This window comes from Cyanistes caeruleus, chromosome 14 (genome assembly GCF_971803275.1).
Source record: "Cyanistes caeruleus chromosome 14, bCyaCae1.hap1.1, whole genome shotgun sequence".
NCBI lineage: Eukaryota > Metazoa > Chordata > Aves > Passeriformes > Paridae > Cyanistes > Cyanistes caeruleus.
Genome location: NC_141714.1, coordinates 4,828,276 through 4,848,744, shown reverse-complemented (window position 1 = coordinate 4,848,744; position 20,469 = coordinate 4,828,276). Strand labels below are relative to the sequence as shown.

The window sequence follows — 20,469 nt, the reverse complement described above, 5'->3', positions numbered from 1 at the left end:
TACACTGGGCAGTTTGCCTTCCAGCAATGTCAGACAGAGTGGTGGGTCTGAAGCACCTTTGAGATCCTGCTTGGGAAAGCAGCTTTGGGAGGTCCTGGGCCAGCACTACACCCCTGGCATGTTGCTGTTAGGCAAAGGTCAGTTCTCTGCTGAAGGAGGAGCATTGCGGCAAGGAATATGAGATGAATGATGGTTTTCTTCCAGAGCTGCAGGCAGAACAGGGCAGCCAAGGCACTGTGCTGCAGAGGCAGCTCCAGCAGTGGTGGGCAGGGCAGAGCTTGGGGTCTCTGGGTGCCTGAGCTGTTTTTCTGGCCCTTGACTCAGCTTTTATTCCTTAGGTTTGGCATCTGTTTGGGGGATAATGCAGTGGTGTCATGCTCCTGTTGGTGTGTTTCTGTCCTGCCTGGTGGGGCAGGAGGAGGTGAAGGGGAGTGATGTGCTGCCCTCCTTGTCTGGAGTTACCTGCATTGCCTTGGCAGGCTCTGGAGAGGTGCCTGCATGCCCAGCCCTGTGAGGCCTTGCTGCTTGGGTGGGCTGAATGCACTAATGTGATTTTCTGAGATGAGTGTTTCTATTTACTGTGTTACCCTGATTTCTGAGGCTGCCAAGTTCTTTGGGCATATCAGGAGGGCAGGCACAGCATGGGCCCAATTCCTTAATGACCAGCAGTGAATTGCCTGCACATGTGCAGTACAGATTTGAGACACCTTCTGTGGGAGTTTTTGGTTGTATTTTGTTTGGGTGGGGTTTTTTGTGGGTTTCTGTTTGTCTGTCTGGGAGGTTTAGGGGTTTATTTTTATGGTGGTGGGTTTTTTTCCTGTGGATTTTCCTCATTGGATGAGGTGTTCTCTATTTGTGGAATCCCTGCCCAACTGAACCTCCACCAGAGCTGCAAACTCCCATCTGCATACAGGCCTTATTTTGTGCTCCAATAATTTCAAGGCAACTCTGCTTCCCTGTGAGCCTGGGAGAGATCCACCGGGTGGGCACGTAAGGATGCCCTGGGGCAAAACGGAGGCGCCTGACCGCCGCTGCCGTCTCTCCCAGGGTGAGGACATGCGGCTGAGACAGGGCGAGTGAGCATCCCCTGAGCCGCACCGCCTTCCCGCGGGGAGCCGGCTGAAGGTGCGGCCGCCGAGGAGCGGAGCGGCCCGGGGCGAGGGGAGCTCCGGGCGGTGCAGCCCCCGCGCCCCCCGTGCCCGGGTCCCCCGGGAGCAGCGGGGGGAGCCCGGGCGAGGGGCACTTACATAAGCCCTGAATGCGACAGGCGGTGCGGGAGGTGAAGGGCAGAGCGCCGAGAATCCACACAGCCTCCAGCGAGGGCTCCCTGGCACAGGAGCTCTGCTCGCTGACACATCCGCGGGTCCCCATCTGCAGTGCCCTCCCTTCCCCACGGGGGCTGCCACAGCTGCTCCTCCTGATGCTGCCAGCCCGGGCGGGGACGTGGGAGCGGAGCTCTGCCTCCCCGGGCTTGTCGGGGCACGGAGCGGGTGGGAGATGCCCACAGCGCTGTGGCTGTTCCCCCCCTGCCCGCCCAGCAGCCGGGTCCTGCCTGGGGTCTCACCGCTTTGGCCAGTGGAGGGGGAGATGGGTGCCTGGCTAGGACATGTGGGTCGAGTTTGCTGTGTCTGAGGGGTGCTGGCAGCCGAACAGGGGAGCAGTGCTGCGCTGAAGGCCAGCAAGGAGCGCAGGCTGCGTGGTGTGGGAACACAGACAGCTCCGGCTCAGCCAGAAGTGCCAGTGGGGTCTTGTGCAGGGGCTGTGCTTGGCACCAGTGGTGTCCAACAGGCTCCTTATGGGGAGGGCATAGCACTCTGTGTGCACTCAGTCTGCTCCTCTTGGCACCCATACTCTGGGCAGCCCCTGAGCACTGGGGACAGGCTCTGCAGGCATGGGCAGACAGTGTGTGTGTGTGTGTGTGTGTGTGTGTGTGTGTGTGTGCATATGCTCTGCTTGTTCTGCCTGCTTTTGCCTGCTCCCGGAGCCACCTGCCCGGCTGGAGGCAGAGCCAGTGAGCACCCATGGGTGGGAGGCTCAGCCAGAGATCCTGGCTCCTTCTGCACTGCAGGTCTTCAACTCTTCCAGAGCAAGTCTGCTGTTAATTCCCTCCATCTCTCCACAGTATCAGCAGTCAGCTCCGGGCTGGGCCGCTGGCGGGCAGGCAGCAGCAGGCAGCGGGGAGGCTGTGAGGAGCTGGTGCCACATCTCCCTGCATCCGTGCTCCCGACTCAGCCAGCAGAAGGTGTGGCTGGGCTGCGCACTCCCGACTCCCGTCTCTTCTGCTCCGTCTGTTCCTGGTGGGCAAATCGGAGGCCTGGTGTGATGGGGTTGCTCTGAGACCTCGCCCCAGGAGCTTCAGGCCTGGATGTTGGTGCTGTTTCTCCCGGACAATGTGGCTGATACTCTGGAGAAGCCCTCTCTTCCCCCCTGTTCTCCAAGTGCCTGAGCTGGTGGCCAGCTGGGACCTGCGTCTCACCCTCTGGGTCCTGAGCTTTGCCTCGCTGGTTGTGCAGATGGAGGGCCAGGTCTACTCACCCACTGTCAACACGCACTATGGGAAGTTACGAGGGGTGCGCGTGCCGTTGCCCAGTGAGATCCTGGGGCCCGTGGACCAGTACCTGGGGGTTCCTTATGCCGCTCCCCCCATCGGGGAGAAGAGATTCATGCCCCCCGAGCCACCACCATCCTGGTCAGGCATCAGGAACGCTACCCACTTCTCACCAGTCTGCCCCCAGAACATCCACAACGCCGTTCCCGAGATCATGCTGCCCATCTGGTTTACCTCCAATTTGGATATCGTGGCCACGTACATCCAGGACCCCAACGAGGACTGTCTGTACCTCAACATCTACATCCCCACGGAGGATGGTGAGTCCCCACTGGGGTGACCACAGGAGAGCGAGGGGGGGGTCACTCCAGCCCTCCCCAGCAGTGGTTGGTCTCACCTGGGTGTTGTGTTTGAAGCATGTGGTTGTGGACCCTGCAGCATGCTGTCTGTTTGTGGAAAGCTTTCTCTGGCCACGCAGCTTGCCCTCTTGCCCTCAGCTGCCATCTCTGTCTCGCGTGCTCCTGCTCCTCCACGCCTCCCGGTCCCACCCCTCCACCTCCATGACATCGTCACGGGTTCCTCTCTTGTATTGCTAAATCTGAATCCGACTCTCTGACCGCAGATCCACAGAGTGACAAGCTGATTTGTGCTCCCCACAGGCGCCGAGTGCCAGGTTCTGTCTTGAGTTGGTTCGAGTTCGTCCTTCCTCCCTGCTTCCCACCCTCCCCAGGTCCATGCGCTAGTTGTGGGCGTGGGCTGCGGCTGGGAGGAACACTCTCTGCCTCTCCCTGGGAAGATGCTCCAGCAAGAAAGGGACCACAGAGCCCTTTTCTGGGCCCTGGTACGGATGGGAGGTTGGGGTGCACCGGCAGACACATCGCTTGGCTGCTCCTCCGTCCGCCGGTGGGCCAGCGGCAGAGCGATGAGCCTGGGGTGCTGGGCATGCACGGGGCATGGTCCTGTTGGGGTGAGGCTGAGCGGCGCTGGGTGCCTCCTTGTCTAACCTTTTCCTTTGTAGGGGATCCCATCTGAACTGTAAGTAGAGGGCAGAGGAGGCAGCGCCTGCCCGCACGCCCGCCCCAGCCTCACCGCAACGGGAGCCCCCAGGGATTTTCAGCGGGCCAAAAGGGACCCGCAGCGGGTCTGCGGCACACAGCAGAGCAGCCTGGTGGGCCAGTGGCTTCTCCCAGGCTGGCTGGCTCCACTCCTTGGTCTCTGGGGCCCACAGAATGCACCATGCCTTCCTTCCTGCCCAGCACGGCTGGCCCAGAGTTTTCCTCCCATGGCGATGCTCCCTCCCCACCTCCCGCGGTCCCGGGGGCGGTGGGAGGGTAGCAGCGTGGTTGTGATTGCATGCCCACTCCCATCAGTGGAGCCTCCTGTTATTTTGTAGTCTTTTATTCATTTTACAGTAAAACGGATTTCCAAGGAATGCACCCGAAAGCCCAACAAGAAAATATGTAGGAAAGGAGGTATGTAGCAAGCCGACCGGCAGAGAGGCACAGAGAGGAAAGAGAGAGAGAGTGAGAGAGTGAGAGGGTGCCTGGCTGGCCCCCAGCCTGTGGCACTCCTCCAGCACCTCTCTGTGCTGACACTTGGACTGTGGACCCTCCAAGCAGCCCACCCTGCCACCCCCTGCTTCCCAGGGAGGAGCCCCACGGATGCTCCAGCCAGCTTGGGAGCACAGGTCTGGGGTCAGATCATGAGGATGTTCATGTTGCTCCAGGCCTTTCAGAACAGCTTCTCCTGGGCTGAGCCTGCACTCCCACCTTCATCCCACTGGCACTGACAGTCTCACAGTCCCTGGGCATGAGGGGTAGCCTCTGATGGCAGGTAGCACTTAAATGCATCCATCCCTTAGGTTGGGCTACCCCACTGGGGGTATACAGACCTGCTCAGGGAAGGATCTGTGTGATGGGGGACTGCAGTCCATCCTGGGCTGAGCTTTTCCCCCCAGTGCATCCCTGATCATTTTGCATCCAGAGCTCCTTGGTTAAAAGCATAAAGCCTCTCCTGGCTGTGTAAATGCTGCAGATTCTGCTCTGAGCCTTGTGTCTGCCAAGGCTGCTCCCCACTGTTCACACCCCTGTGCCAGTGCCAGTCCTGCCAGTAAGGATTTGGTCTCCAGCCCATGGCACAGCAGCCTCCCTGAGCCCTAGCAGCCCTGTGGGCAGCTGAGCACCTCCAGTTCAGACACATCTCTGCTTTGCCTTGCCTCCACTGACCTTCTCCCACTGCCTCTACATGATCCTGTATTCCCAACCAGTGACGTGCAGAAGGGAGTAGAGATGTACACATGGTAGCTGGCTCAGCCCCGTGTCAGACACAATGCCTCACCCTCCACACAGCCACCTTGCAGGCAGGGAGAGCTGGCTGCTCTGTGCATCCCAAAGATGAACATCAGGCAGCCACGCTCTTCTGAAAGGCTCAGTACAGGGTGTCTGGCCGGCACAGGCTGCTGTCCTGGGCGTCCTGCAGCAGCAGCAGCAGCATCCCTGCATCCCAGCCTCTGTCTCCCTGCACCCCTGGGTTTGGCGGGGCCAGAGCAGCTGGGCTTGGAGGTTTGGGGAGCGCTTTCCTTCCAGCCGTTTCCCCCAGTTCTGTTGTTTGGTTTCTTTGCTTTGCTTTTCCTGTTGCTGTCCTGGCTATTCACACGCCATCTCTCTGAGTGCCAAGGCTGCCCCTGAAAGGGCTGGCGCATTAGGGAGTCTCTGCACGCTGCCTCCGGAGCCGGCTGTGCCAGTGATCACCAGCCACTTCAAAGCGCTTCCTCTCCCGGCCCTCCCACCGGCTGCCAGGGCTGGCAGACCCCCGCCACCCCCAGCCCTACAGCCAGGGCCAGGGAAACAGGCTCCAGGTTACTGCCAGAGAAGGGGATGATAAAACACATGACAAAACACCTTGGGTGCGCTCATCTCCTGGGTTTCCCTCCCCTCTGGCTCGGCTCACGGGCAGGTTGCTCTGCGGTTGCCTCTGGTCACCTCCCAGGGAGCTGGTGAGGGACCCTCCCTTTGCCTCATGGACCAGCAGATCCCTGGTGCCAGACATTTGGATATCCAGGTGTGGTGTGCCAGGAATGAAAGCACCCAGACACTGGCACTTCCCTCCAGCTCTGGCCAGGCTCTGGTAGCTGTTGGCTTGAATTAATTGAGTCACTTGTGCTGAAACACAGAAGTTCCCACACTCCTCATTGTGTATCCTAGGTTAGTAATGCTTGGGGAGAGGGTAATGTACCTGCAGGGCTGACTTCCTCAGGTTGAACATTTGAACATTGACTCATTCTGGAATAATCATGATTACTATCCTATTCCTAAGGCCACAGACTAGCAGTGATAAGCTCTCCTCTCACAGAACAGTATTTTGGTGGGTGAAAATGCCTCAGCTCCCACCTTACTGGAGTTTTCATGACTTCTGCCCTAAGCTAGTGTATTTCAGAGCAGACAAAGGACTGAGAATTTGTCAGTCATGCTTGTTTATCTCTGGGACAGAAAAACATCCCTGTTTCCCTGCCCAGTTGCCCACAGTAATTTCCTATATGGAAATTTTCTAAATGCCAGTCTCCTGCATACACATTGATTCCTTCTCTGGTAGCAGTACAGGGCAGCAGTGCTTTGAGAGCAGCTAGCCATGCATGGTGCCAGGGGAGCTGACAGCACTGAGGCTCAGATTTTGCTGCAAAAATAGTGCTGCCCACCCAAAGACCATGTACACACATAGCCTGAGAGCACAGTACCTATGTGCAAAATGCAGCTCTGCCCCATGCTTTGTGCTGCCAACACTTCCAGCCTGTTTTTGGCTGTGGTAGATGCCAAGAAGATTTTTTCCTTCCCTTCATCACCAGCCTGGGCAAGCCTTGCTGCAGGGCATGAGGAGGTGGATGTCATTTTTGGAGGGGAAAAATGTGGTTGCCCTGCACTTAGCAGCTCTTCCTGGTTTTCATTAGCGAATGCCCAAATCTCTCTGGCTGGGACTGTGAAGAGTCTGCAGTATTGCAGAGACAAAGGTCCAGCGTCTTCCTCTGCTGTGTGAGGGTGGCTGGAGCTCCCAGCAGCTCCTGGGCTCAGGAAGCACTCGGGCAGCTCTGCAGGAAGAGCGCTGTGGCTTCTCAGCTTCTCTCCAAGAGCTGACTTGTCCAAGTACTGGCTGAGGCTTCCCTACAGCTGCACAAATTCTGCAGCGCTCCCTTGCTGGAAGTTTCTTCCCAGCCCCCTCGAAGCCTGCTGCTTTGCAGAGCTGGCTGTGGGCAGACCACCGCCCTGGTGCTCCGCTTCCACTCCGGGGAGCGATTTGCAAAGGTGAGGGTCGGTGTTTGTGCTGCCAGAGGCAGCAGAGCGTGAGAAGATGCAGTGCTTTTAGAGTCCACTCAGGGATGGAGATTACTCCTCTGCATCATTCCAGGACAGGGAGGGGCAGGGCAGCACCAAGGTGTGCTGCAGTCCTGGAGCAAGGGCTGATGGCTGGAAGGACCCTCTGACACAGGTCCCAGCTGAGCTGTCCCTGCCTGTGGGGTCATGCAGCAGCAGGTTCAACAGCTGCACCCTTCTTGGTCCTGTTCCTTGGCACTCCCAGAGAAGCAGCTGAGATGCTGTGGCCAGCAGCAGGTGTACCTTTGGGAGCCAGCAGAGGTTCCTGCTCCCTGCAGCATCGTGGCTGCTTTGCAGGAGCAGGTGCCCCAGGGAGCTCGCACTGAGGAGAGGGTGCTGGAGCTGCCTATGGGTGCCCTCAACAGACATGTGGATCTGGAAAGGTGTCATTGCAGGCTCCTGCTCTTCTCTTATCCACACCATGCTGAGAACGAAGGCTCCAAGGACTGAGGCTCCTTATCCTGCTTTATCTGCTTTTGCACTGGTGTCAGTGCTGTTGGTATGGTTTACTTAAGATAGCATAAACCCAGCAAGGATGCCCCTGTTTCAGGCAAAGTGATTTTTTTTTTTTTTAAACTAAACTTGGACTTAAATCTTCCTCGAGCCTTCAGATAAGAGCATATGCATCCTTCCTATCGGCCTGAACAATGTTGCTTTGCAGTCAGCTTAAAGTGAAGTGCCACTACAGACATTCACCTCCTGGGTTAGTGGGGGGTGTTTTTGATGGGTAACGAGAATAAGAGCCGTAAGCACTTTTAGTTTTTCCAGCTGTGAATCCACAGGCTTAAACCCATCCCCATGAGAGTGGGTGCTGCAGGGCTCTGCGTGGTGGCCTTTGTTAGAGCAGAGGAAGATCTCGTGGGCTGGGTGTCCCTGAACATGGCAGTAGCCAGTGGAAAGTGTTACTGGGTGAGGGAGGTGAAGCTGTGATTGCTCTCAGGAGCTGTGGGCATTGGTGGGTCGTGCTGGAGGTGAACATTGCAGCAAGAGGCAAAAAGCCCACTTGGTCACAACCGTCTGTGCTGGCCATAACCACCCTGGCACCTTCCTGCTGATGGGTGAGGCTTGTGCTTTGCATCTGCCACACACACATGCCACTGCTGTTGCCCTTCCCCCTGGCCTGCATCACTGCACTCCTGCTTTGCTTAGCTTCCCAAGTGCTGCTTTCTGCCATCTCTTCTGCGGTGCCTGCAGCTCAGGTTGCTGGAGGCTTGTCCCAGCTATCTCTAAGCTCTGCAGCAGCAGTCTCCAGCTGGATCCCTCCCTGCTCAGACAGGACAGTTGCTCAGGTCACAGACTTGTTGTCCACCGCCCTCTTACAACCTGACAAGTCCTCATAGCTGATTCCTCCGTCTGCACAGAGACTTTTTGTCCCCTGAAGGAGACCAGCTTGCAGGGCTACAGTCTGGCCAGTCCCAGGGCCTTTGGCAGTGAAAAATGATCTCCAGCTGCCTGTGGTCAGCTTCTCAACTCTGAAGCACAGTGTGGGTGAAGGCTCGCTGGCTGTGTTCTTCATTAGAGAAAAATCCCGATCCCTTGGAAGTACCAAGAGGTTGCTGCATAGCACTGGTTAGCAAATATTGCATGAGTACTTCATCATTTAAGTGCTTTCTGGACTTGCAGCTCTTCCTAATGAAGACACAGTAGGTCAAGCTTGCAGCCTCCTGCAAAGAGTCTGAGTGGCTGCACATGCCCAGCCGAGTGTGTGGCTGGGGGTGGGCTGGGGAGGCAGTGTGGGGAGGATGCAGCAGGAGCAGGGAGATGCTGGGGCTGAGGTGCTGGGGAAGAGCTGGCAGGGATGGGGATGGTGAAAAGAGGAGAAGGATGTGATATGCTCAGAGGATGGCTGGGTGGTGAAGCAGGAGGCGAGGGGATGGGGCTGGAGTGGGGGTAGGTCAGGAGGTAAACTGAGCTGGAGGAAATCAGAACAGCACAGGAGACAGCTGATCTATCCCTGCCTGTGGCAGGATCAACTCCATCTCACCTCTTTCTGGAGCTGTGTCCCACCCGGTCTTAAACACCTCCCCAGGCCGCCTCTTCGAGTGCTTCAGCTGCCCTTTCTGCCAGAAAGGTTTTCTTCTCATCCTGCCTCCTGTAGCCCCAGGGCTGCCTGGGAGGGACTTGCTTTTCCACCTCACCACCTCACAGTAGTCTTTCATGTGTTGGGATGCTGCTGTAGCTCCCATCATGCCTCTGCTCCCAGGATTCATGTGACCCTGCCTTCTGCAAACTTCTCATGCCTGCTGGATTTTTCGAGGTTTCTGGTTGCTGCTCCTCCAGCAGGTCATGGCTGCTTAAGGCGTTCTACAAACCTCTCGCCCTGATGGAGCTGCCTCACAGCCATTCCAGATCTCTTCCTCCCCCACCAGAAATTCCTTTAAAATTCAAATCCTGTCCCACTCCATGCTGCCATCTCTGTTATCCACCTCCTGTGTCACCTGCAGAATGTCACTCCCAGACTGACAGTGAGCACAGCTCCCCAGTTCTGTCTTTCTGACCAGTTTTGTGCATTTAGCCCTGTAGTTCCATGTACACAGGAACAAGGCTTGCTCCTTGCTTATGGGAGCTTTGCTGGGGGCTGTGGAAGCCCTTGGTGTGGTAATGGGGCCCTTGGTGGTGGCAGCAAGACTCTGGGATCAGCCCAGATCTGGCAGGGGTCAGAGCCCCTTGTCTCAGGGGAAGGTCACTGGGCAGTGCAGGCACTCTGTGGATGAGTTCTACCTGGGGAAAGCCCTGCTGTCCCCCAGAGGTCACCATCACCTGGGGAACTTTTTGTTGTAAGCATTAGGGAGCAGAGGACTTGCAGGTCTGCAGCTCTAAGGGGATAAAAACATCCAGCCTCTTCCTGAAATTCAGAGCTCCAGAGCACAGGGATGGCACCACTTGCCTTTCTGTCCACACTGGCATGCAGTCCTTTGCAGGAGTGGGGTTTTGGCACTGGTTTTTCAGCACCCCTGCTCCCTGCCAGCCCACAGGCCACCTCTCCTGGCTCCTGCTGGCTGCAGGCTCACTGCAAGCCTTCCACAGCAGCATCCCACAGTTTGCAGCTGGGGCTGCTGTGCTGGCCAGTGCCCCAGGACTGCAGGTTGGTGAAGGGACACAGGACAACTGTAAGGCATTCAGGATGTTACAGAAGCTAATATTTATAGGATTCTGCCTTGGTCAGGTAAAACTGATTGGTGCCTTTGAAATCCTCAGTGAAACATGGAACTGGTCTTGTAAGGAGGGAGTTGATGCAGGATGGAGCCAGGCAGCTCAGGGAGCATCTGTCATGAGGGATCTCTGCGTGCTGTGGTGGTCTCATGCAGTGGTACCAGTGGTTTGTGTCCAGCACAGCAAGTGAGGGTGATGGGCAGGATCCTGCCTGGCTGTCATGCAAGGCAGCCCTTGGTGTGAGCTCTGCAGAGGCCAGTTGTCCCCAGGGGCAGCAGAGCTGGGAGCAGGGCTCCTGTTTACACCTGGGTGCTAGGAGAGGGAGCCCTGCCTGGAGCTGAGGGTGCATGACCAGGCGGGGACCAGGCTGGGATGCAGGAGGATCGGCAAGTGCTTTGAGAGATTCATCCACCGCCAGTGCTGATGCTGCCACAGCCCCACTCGCGTCTTCCCTGCCACCCCAGCCCTCCCCAGGGAGGATCTGGGAAGGGGCCCGGGTGAAGCAGCATCCTGCCACACTCCTGGGGCAGTCCTGCCCGTGCCCTAACACTGCCCTGACTCTGGGAGAGGTGCAGTGTGAGTAGCCAGCAGTGCTGTGGGGCACAGGCGTGGCCCCACTGTCTCTGCTATCATGCTATTTTTGAATTCTCTTTTTTTTTTTTTTTTTTGTGTTCTTTTCTTTCTTTCTTTCTTTTTTTTTTTTTTTGTTGTTGTTTTCTTTTTATTTCCTTTTGTTTTCCTTTCTGTTCTGTCTCCTCGTGTTTGGTCCCTAGGAGCCAGCGCTAAGAAACAGGGCGAGGACTTAGCGGATAATGACGGTGATGAAGACGAAGGTATTTCTGTGCTCGAGGCTGCCACTGCATGACACGCCAAGCAGCTCCGTTTGCCCGCCATCCGCTGCCACCCCCAGGGAGCCCTGTGTGTGTCTGTCTGCCGTGCCAGGCAGCTGCGCGGGGTGGGGGGCAGGCTGGCCGGCTGTGCAGGGCACCCAGGACCTTCCCCTCCTCCCCATGGGGGGAAAGCTCATGGGGTTTTTCCGCTTTAGGAGAAGTTTGCTCCTGCTCAGTTGGAGCGAGGGCAGGGAGGAAGCATGGCAGCTTGGGAGGAGAAAAGCCCTCGGGCACCTGGGCCCATTTCACCCTGAGCCCAGTCACATCCCACCTCCAGCCTCATCCCTCCAGAGTCAGTGACATGCATCTGGGAGCCAGCAACCTCCCCATCCGCCCTTGCCCGGCCCTGCCGTGGCTGTGCCGGCAGCCTGAACACTCGGCACCCAGAGGGCATCTGGCCATGCACAGGAGACCCAGGGTCCGCTTGGTTTCTTCTCTCCTTCCTCACCCGGTGGAAGTGAGGTCTTGCTTGCAAGCACCAGCCGAGACGGAGCAAGTGGCCTTTCAAGCAGATGTGATTCTAGATGTGTGCCAGGACTAAGCAAGCTGCAGAATAGGCTATTTTTAGTAGAACGGGGTGGTTTGTCTGCAGGTTATGGAGTCGGCAGCGTGTTTGGCTGCAGAGATGTAATGAGGAGGTAGGAGGAAGGGTTGGCCAGGGTGCAGCCCTAATGTGCTGAGGACAGTAAAGCCTCGTGGTGTGCAGGAGGCCCAGGCAGCTTGAACAAGGCCTGGCAGATGGCATTTAGGATCTGGGAAATAGATGAAAAACTTTTTCCTTGGCAGTACTAAAACCCTGTTGTTTACTCCAGCTAACCTGTGCCCCACGATCTCTTGTACCAGGGCGTAAACTGGCATTCAGCCTAAGTGACTCGACTGTGCTAAATCCACACACTCCAAAATGTACTGCAGCGGTTGGGAGCTGTTTATTTCCTGGTACATCTCTGTACGTTGTTGCCATTCTGCTGCGAGGAGGGCCCTTTGTACATCAGGGAATGGGTGCAGGATGGAGAAGCCATGGCATTGATGTTCCTGCCCCTCACGTTTCAAGCAGGTGGTTGTCCTGATGTAGCTCTGCCACACAGGCAATGTCTGTCCTGGAGGAGCTGCAAGCACATTTTGCTCCCCCTGGTCTGTGCATTTAGGAAAAGCCAGGACAGGTTTTGGGTTTGGCATAGCCTCATTCTCCTGGAGGGAAGGAGGTTTTCTGTATGGGAGGCCACCTTTAGCCATGCTGTGGGCCACAGCTGGAGGTGAGAAGGGCCACCGATACCCATCAGCCTGGCCTGCAGCCCCGTGCCGTGGGCAAACCACAGGGAGGAGTGGACATGGCAGGGGTTAGGTGGGTGTGGGCGAGCATGACCTGCCCAGCCGGTGGTCATGGTGTTGGTGTGGCTGTGGCCCAAGAGTGCCAGTCCTGCTGCACTGCTGAGGGAGGCAGGCAGGGAGCAGCAGCTGCCTGGGGCAGCTGAGGCCAAGCAGGCACTGCCAGCCCACCTGAGCAAGGTGCTGGGCATGAGTGAGCACAAGGGAGAAGGAAGTCCATCAGTGCTGGATCGCCAGCTCAGGACAGTGCTGGGCAGCGCAGGCATGTGGGACCTGGCAATGTCTCCATGGCGGGGGAAACTGCCTCGTCTGTGTGACGTGGGCAAGGTGCACCAGGAGCCCAAGCACAGGTACTATTCCCTTGTGGGTGGCCATGGCTCCATGAGGGATCACCAGCCAGTGGGGCAGGAGGGGCAGGATGTCCCCTGGACAGAAGCTGAGAGAGGGAGCATGGCTGCTCCCTGTGCACTAGGCTCACACAGTCCTTCCTCCCCGACCCTCGGGGTCCCATTCCCCATCCTCACTCCATGCCTCATGCCCTGTCCTCGTCCAGATGCCGTGCTCACCTCCCTGACACGCACACGTGCATACACTGTCTGCCTCATCACCATGTCTATGTCTGGGCACTGGGGTGCCGTGGGTCTACATCCAGACAGGCAGGTCTCTGCCTTCCCAGGGGAATGGGAGTGGGAGAGTGAGACATTGGAGCACACATCAGTGCCCCCCCCCCCCACCTTCTAGGTCCTGCACACCCCCATCCCTGCCCCCCTCCGCAATGCCAGCTTCCAGGACCCACGGAGTGCTTGGGTCCAGCCAAAGACAGGACACGGGGCTGCATCCTGGGGCTGGACTCTGCAACTCCCACCCACAGCAGACCTGGTCTGGCTCCCGCACAATGCCAGAGCCCAGCTCTGGGGAAGAGCAGCGGGGTCCAGCCAGTGTCCCTCCCTCACATGCTCAGACCCCTAAGCAGTGTGGGGACAGTGCAGCAATAGCCACCTCCCGGAGAGGGGCTGGCAGGGTTGGTTCAGTGGTGTTTGGCTTTGGGGGCCCACGCTGTGGCCCCCAGGAGAGCTCTGGCTTTGGCTACTAAGTCCCCTCCCTGGTCCTGGCAGCTGGCATTGCCCTTGTACTTGGTCTGCCTGTCGGGCAGGGTGCTGCGGCCATCGGTGCGGTGCTGTGTTTAACCACCTCTCCTTCCAGACATCCGGGACAGCGGGGCCAAGCCGGTGATGGTGTATATCCATGGTGGCTCGTACATGGAGGGCACGGGGAACATGATAGACGGCAGCATCCTGGCCAGCTATGGGAACGTGATCGTCATCACCCTGAACTACCGCGTTGGAGTGCTCGGTATGCGCTGGCTGCCGTGGGCTGTGCCGTCAGCCCAGCCGGGCAGTGGGACAGCCCTTGTGTCTGACCGGACTTGGAGCAGCTGGACAGGGGGTGGAGGGGGGCGTAGGGCCCGGCGGGATGGCCGTGGGCACTGCCCCTGCCTTCCGCCCTGGCAGCCGAGCGGGTGCCATGTGGCAGAGCCCCCAGCACACGGCCGCAGCCTAGTCTGGGTCCTGGCACCAGCCCCCCCGGCTCATTTACACAAACTGGCTCAACTGAAAGCAAATATTGGTTTGTGGTTAAATGAATAATAAATGTGTTTACCCAGCATCTCCTCCTGAGAGGGCTCAGAGGGCTGAGGTGCCAGCGGGTCCTGCCTGGCTGTTCTGGGGACCTGGCAGCTCTCCCTCCCTGGGCACAGGCAGCCTACAAGCCAATTGAACTGCTGAGACCCCCTCAGCAACTCACCATGACGTGGCTGTCTGCACTGGGGACCACAGAAGGGTTAGGGTTGCAGTGTATGTGCCATGCAGCGGAGGGTGGCAGCCCTGTTTCCAAAAGAACTGGTGACTTAGAGATACAAAATGAGGACACAGGGTCAAAAGGCAGTGCAGTCCCCTCCCTGAAGCAGCAGAAACCCCCAGGGGCTGAGACACGGGAGGCTTGTGTGGAACACCACTGCTGCTTCCCTTAGCAGCATGAGAACAAGGGGTGTAGAGGTTTGGGGAGAGCTCCTTTCCAGCCAAGCTGCTGGCTCTCTTCCTAGCCATCCAGCTTAGCATGGTGCTCTCCCTTGGCAGCTGGGCTCCTGCCTGTTACCTGGGGTAGCACATCCCTCTGGTGGCCTCCAGAGCCCACAGTTTATTGTGGAAGATGATAGTTAACCTGTTCAAAACCTTTTAATGTTTAAAGCCCGGCCTTTTAAATGGATAGGTGCAAAGTTAAGGCACATGAGTCACAATATGACAATTAAGACTTAAGTGATGCATTCATCCTTTCCAGTGAGGTGGTGCACCACACCCAGCCAGACCACCTCCAAGTGCCAGCACAGCCCTGGGGCCGCTCCCTGTGTGCTGGGATTACCTACCTGGATTTTGATTCAGGCCCATGGTTTTGGCTTCCTGCTTAAAGTCAAACAAACGAAAGAGTGATAACTTATCTTGGGTGTTTCCTGTGCTATTGAAAGCATTTCTCACCTTCTTCCTCACTTCGAGCTTTGTGTTTTAAGCTGCAGTCAGTTCCTCTCTGCCCAGCCCACCTCCTTACATTTATAGAGCCTCCCCCAGTCCACGCTAGTCCATGGAAAGCATTGGCTGTGCACACACCCGCCCTGCCTGCAGCCACTGGTGCTTTCTGAGCTTTCCTTGGAGCTTGTGTGAGATGTCTTGGGCTGTTCTAGCACAGGTGGTGGTATGGGGAGGACAGAGCTTTGTGCTCTTTACCCTGTCACTCCTTGTTGTTGGCCAAAGAGGCTCCCCGAGGTTTGCAGCTGCTCTCTCAGCCTTTCACCCCTCTGTGTTATGCAGAGGGTGGCTGGAGCTCAGTGGTGTCCCTGCTCCAGCTTAGAACTCACAAAACTCTCTTTGTAGTGGGGTCTCACGGTGGGATAGGGTCCCACAGAAGCTGCCCTAGGTCTGGGGAAGGGGGGTGGGAAATCAGGACTCTCCCGGTTTCCTCATCCCTAACCGGGCTCCCCTTGGCCCTCAGGGTTCCTGAGCACGGGGGACCAGGCTGCCAAGGGCAATTACGGGCTGCTGGACCAGATCCAGGCACTGCGCTGGGTGAGCGAGAACATCGCCTTCTTTGGGGGAGATCCCTTGCGGATCACTGTCTTCGGCTCCGGCATCGGTGCCTCCTGTGTCAGCCTGCTCACCCTCTCCCACCACTCTGAAGGTAGGTGTCAGCCGTGCCTGAGGATGCTGCAACTGCGAGCAAACGCCCTGCTGCTGCTAAGCAGGGAGGGGAACCCACCCGAGTCCTGCTGCCCAGCCTAACAAAGTCCGGGCTGCTTTCTAATCAGTCACTGGTGAGAGCCTGGAGCAGCCCTGGGAAGCAAAACCTTCTCATCATGGACAGAGAGAGGCTGGTTGGCAGAGCATGTGGGAGCCAGGGATGGATGGGTGCTCCTCGTGCACAAGGCTGCAGCCCAGGGCCAGCAGCGTGGCATGGGGAGAGGTGGGGACCCCTCCTGAGGTGTCCTGCCCTGGTGCTCAGGTTCTCCAAGTGCAGGTGTGCAGGGCATCCTGCAGGGCACTGGGAACAAGGATCTCAGTGCTAGGAAAGGTATTCCTACTGGAACAGAGGGGAAAACAGAGCACCCAGACATCCCTCCTGAGCCTGGGGAGGGATGGAGTGCCCTGTATTGTGAGACTGGGAGAGCTGGAAGTGCTGCGCCTAGCAAAACACAGGTGGAAGTAATATGATTAATATCTGTAAATACAGCAGAGTGTTTACTCTAAATAAAGAAGGGAATTATTTATGCTAAAAGATTGTGTTGGAATAAGAGCAAATGCATGTAAACCACCTGCAAAGACATTTACATCAAGAATGGAGGGGGAAAGAATTAACTGTGAGACTAGAGGTGTTTTTGATAAAATTCCTAAAGGAAATTATAGGAGCAAAGCCTGAACTGGATATGGTCCACAGGGGAGCAGCCTGCCAGGGACCTGCTCATGAGCTTTATATGAGGGTGCAGCCATTTTCCAGTGCTGCGTCCCCAGGTGTGGTGCTGAGGAGAAAAGGGCACGTGTTGAGCAGCAGACACAGGCATGAGTCTGCCCTTCAGAGACACACAGCAAATTGCACTCGAAGCTGATGTGAAGAGCTGCTGCCCTGCTCAACAGCCTGGGAATCACACAGGAATGGAGACCTCCAGAACCTCAGCAGGGCTGATGGCTGATGATGGGGAGTCTTTTACAGGCTGAAAGCTCCTGCAGAAAGAAAAAGTGTTTTCTCTGCCCATATTGAGTGTGAAAGGCTGGGGAGGGAGCACTATGTGTAATGCATTCCCAATGCTTCTAAGGGTACTCCTTTCCATCACAGGAGTGCAGGAGTGTGTGCCTGGCTGCCCAGGTAGCCCCAGCCTCTTGCAGGGGGAGAGAGGCTGAGGGTGGATTGGAGGGGCTTTGTGACTTTTCACCCATGAAAAATAGTCCTGCCAGTATATGCACTTGGCAGGTGATGCTACACTTAATGCCACTAAGCCCTGCACCTGCATGACAAATCCTTTGCTGCCCTATCCAGCCCCAGTGCCTCTGGTGTGGTTCCCCCTGCCACAGGGGGATGCCCCTGCCCTGGATGCAGGCACCCCCTGCATCTCAGAGGTGCCAGGTGCCCAATATCCTCGCTGCTGGGGCAGGGGAGCTGCTGCTGGCTGGAAATGCTGTGAGGCGGGAGGGGAGTGCTCAGTGCTGCAGCTAGTGTCTCATAAAGCCAAATGGCCGTAAAATGACCTCAAAAAATTCCCTATGCCAGAGCACCCATATCCCCAGGGATGGGTAGCTGGCTCTGGAACACGGCGTGGGAACGGTGCTAAGTTGCAGCCTGCAGAACAGGTGGGTTTGTTTTTACTGCATCAAAATAAAAGTAGTGATCGCAAGCTATTAATGATTTGTGCCTGCTCTGCCAGGTGCTGCAAGAGACAGACACTTGGAGGCTTGGTACAGCACATGCTGGGTCTGGCTGCTGGGGAAATCCACAGCTCCCTGCCAGCTTCAGGCCTTGCAGGGTCATTCTGATTCCTCATCAGTGACCAAAGTGCTGTTTTTCTCTCCAGCCAATCATACCAAGGTAGGAGCAGTCTCTGCCAGGAAAACTTTATGTGCTTCTCATCTTCTCATCTCCTTCTCCATGGGGGCTTCTGCCCTTTGCTGCCAGCCCTCCAGACCTCAGTTGGACAAGGCACCCAGCACCCTGCTTTGAGCAGGGCTTGGCTCAGACACCCCCAGAGGTGTTTCCAGTCTCAGCTACTGGGCAAAGCAAAGAGGAAACCAGGAGCTGGCAGCAGCTGGTGGCAGTCTGCAGCTCTGACCACACTCAGGCAGAGCCCTGGCCCCACCACTTGATTCCACTGTGCCGTGGCAGCCAGGCCTGCAAGGAGGCAGGGCATGTTGGGAACCTCACCTTGGAAGGGAACGGGAAGGAAAGGCAGAACTTCACCTTCTTGCCTGGGCCTCAGCAGGCTGGAGAGGCCCAGTGTGGTGTGCAGGGTGCTGATGCCTCCCTGGGGTGCTTGTCAGGCTTCAGTCAGGTGCTGGCATGGAGCAGGGGGACATGACGAGTCAGGGCTCTCACAGGGTCCTGGGTGCTCCTAGCTCATGCAGAGACATGGCAAAGGGGCTCCATCAGGGAGGGACATGACCTGCTATTAGTGACATCAGCTGCCCTGTACCTCCCCAGGCAGTGGTTGGCAGGGCCAGAGCCCAGCCTGGTGGGTCTGTCTGGGAAGTGATGCTGCTGACAGGGCGCAATAGCTGCTGCTGGGACAGCGTCTCCAGGGAGCCAGGAAATCCCATCCTGGCTCCTTGGCACGTGGATGATGGTGCAGGGCAAGCAAACCCGTGGCCAGTCTCTAGCCTGTAGGCTGGTATGGCTTTCTAGGGCACCAGGAGGTGACAAACAGAGCTTGTGACTTCTCTTTGTCCCAGTGCATGGGACTGTACGTCAGGTACTTGGCAGAGTGAGGACTGTGCGTGCAGACAAGAGCTATGGACATGGTGGCTGGGAGCCAGGAGCCTCTGAACACTTCTGTTGCAGGAAGGTGCTAGTCTTCTTCCCTGCAGAGTGGCACAGCCTTGGTTGCACAGGGGTTCTCTGCATTTCAGGGTGCCAGGGGCAGCCCCATGGCCACCACACTGCTGTGCCAGCAGCGTTCAGGGATCACCTGGAACAGTCCCTCACGGTGAACAAGTGCTGGGGTCTGGCAGGGTGCAGGCAGCACTTGGGGTGCAAAGAGGGCTGGTCAGAGATCTGGGACCCCTGGGTGCACCCTGGACTCGCTGCCTTTCACGGCCCAGAGGCTCTGCTTCCTCACCACCCTTTGTATTCTGAGCACAAGCACCATTGACATGGGACTGGAGCGAAGCCACGCATTTCTCTGCCTGGGCCAGGGCCTTTGTGGCCTCGTTTTCCAGGGCGAAAGTCCACTCCCTCTGTGTTCCTGGTGGCAGAAAGGCCCTCTTTGTGCATCTGGCAGTGTGCTCCTGCAGGGCCGGATTGGCACTGAGCAGCCCCAGCTGGGCAGGAAGCAGCAGGGAGGGGGACGAGGGGGACTCTGACAAAGCAGTGGGGTGGGACACAGCAGGGTTAAGTGTCCCCAAGCAGGCATTAACCCTCCCACTGCTGCCGGCCCACAGCCTGGCTCCTCAGTGAAGCAGGTGCCAACCTGGGCTGGAGGATGGTGCTGAGCAAGGGGCAGCATGTGCCCCTCAGGGGCTCAGGTAACGCATCTGTGGGGAGGCTGGGGTAGCACGGGTTGCTTGGCAAGGCCAGGCTGTGATGCAACCATGGTCTGTCTTCTCCCCACACCAGGACAGAAGGATATGCTGGGTCATCCCCTGCAATGGGATCCTGAGGGAGCACAGCAGCCCTTGGTTGCTTCCAGGAACACCCACTTGCATTGCCAGCTGTCATCCTGCCATCCCCAGAGCAGCCCTGAGCTGAGCCCCCTGTGTGAGCTCGGCTCAGCAGGCAGCGCAGCTCAGGGGCAAGGCCAGGTGTGGGCTGAGTGCTGGGTTCTTGCAAGGGTACAAGAGTATCAATGCCTTCTTCATGCTGCATCCTGCACTGCAGCACTGGGATACTGGAACCCTGCTGAGAGCTCCCTCCACTCCTTGCCTGTATTGCAGGTCTCTTCCAGAGAGCCATCATCCAGAGCGGCTCCGCGCTCTCCAGCTGGGCAGTGAACTACCAGCCTGTGAAGTACACCAGCATGCTGGCTGACAAGGTGGGCTGCAATGTGCTGGACACCGTGGACATGGTGGACTGCCTGCGGCAGAAGAGTGCCAAGGAGCTGGTAGAGCAGGACATCCAACCGGCTCGCTACCATGTGGCCTTCGGGCCAGTCATTGATGGGGATGTGATCCCGGATGACCCAGAAATCCTGATGGAGCAGGGCGAGTTCCTCAACTATGATATCATGCTGGGGGTCAACCAGGGTGAAGGGCTGAAGTTTGTGGAGGGTGTGGTGGACCCAGAGGATGGCGTCTCAGGCAGTGACTTTGACTACTCAGTCTCCAACTTTGTAGACAACCTGTACGGCTACCCCGAGGGCAAGGACACCTTGAGGGAGACAATTAAGTTCATGTACACGGACTGGGCTGACCGGGACAACCCTGAGACACGTCGCAAGACTCTGGTGGCTCTCTTCACTGACCACCAGTGGGTAGAGCCGTCGGTGGTGACAGCCGACCTGCACGCCCGCTATGGGTCCCCCACCTACTTCTACGCCTTCTATCACCACTGCCAGAGCCTGATGAAGCCTGCATGGTCCGACGCAGCCCACGGGGATGAGGTGCCTTACGTGTTTGGGATCCCCATGATTGGCCCCACAGACCTCTTTCCCTGCAACTTCTCCAAGAATGATGTCATGCTCAGCGCTGTGGTGATGACCTACTGGACCAACTTTGCCAAGACAGGGTGAGTGGGGATGGGTGCTGCACTCACTGCAGCTGTACCCCTGGGGCTGTGCTGTGGTGGGGGGGGTTATCATGCCTGGTGTGGGACACTGAGCTCCCTGTGCCCAGAGGTCCCCGTGTGCTGCACCTTCACTGGGGCCGTGGCATTGGCCACAAAGCAAGAAGCTTAGATCATGGCCAGCTCCTGGGACAGGACCCGGCCAAGCAGCAGGGGTGGG

At 57.5% G+C, this 20,469-nt stretch overlaps 1 protein-coding gene across 8 annotated transcripts in view; it reads left to right on the top strand.

Annotated features, from left to right (window-relative positions):
* NLGN3 (neuroligin 3) overlaps window positions 1–20,469 on the top strand; it is a 38,999-nt gene that overhangs the window by 15,594 nt on the left and 2,936 nt on the right. For 2 of the 8 annotated variants that reach the window (XM_086851144.1, XM_086851145.1), the window contains exons 2-7: window positions 2,123–2,868; window positions 3,961–4,020; window positions 10,839–10,898; window positions 13,485–13,634; window positions 15,324–15,509; window positions 19,463–20,252. In XM_086851144.1, the coding sequence (XP_086707270.1) occupies window positions 2,391–2,868; window positions 3,961–4,020; window positions 10,839–10,898; window positions 13,485–13,634; window positions 15,324–15,509; window positions 19,463–20,252 (1,724 nt within the window). In that variant the 5' untranslated portion in view covers window positions 2,123–2,390. The remainder of the gene's footprint in view (window positions 1–2,122; window positions 2,869–3,960; window positions 4,021–10,838; window positions 10,899–13,484; window positions 13,635–15,323; window positions 15,510–19,462; window positions 20,253–20,469) is intronic. The other 6 variants (XM_086851146.1, XM_086851147.1, XM_086851148.1 and 3 more) reach the window with 3 other exon arrangements.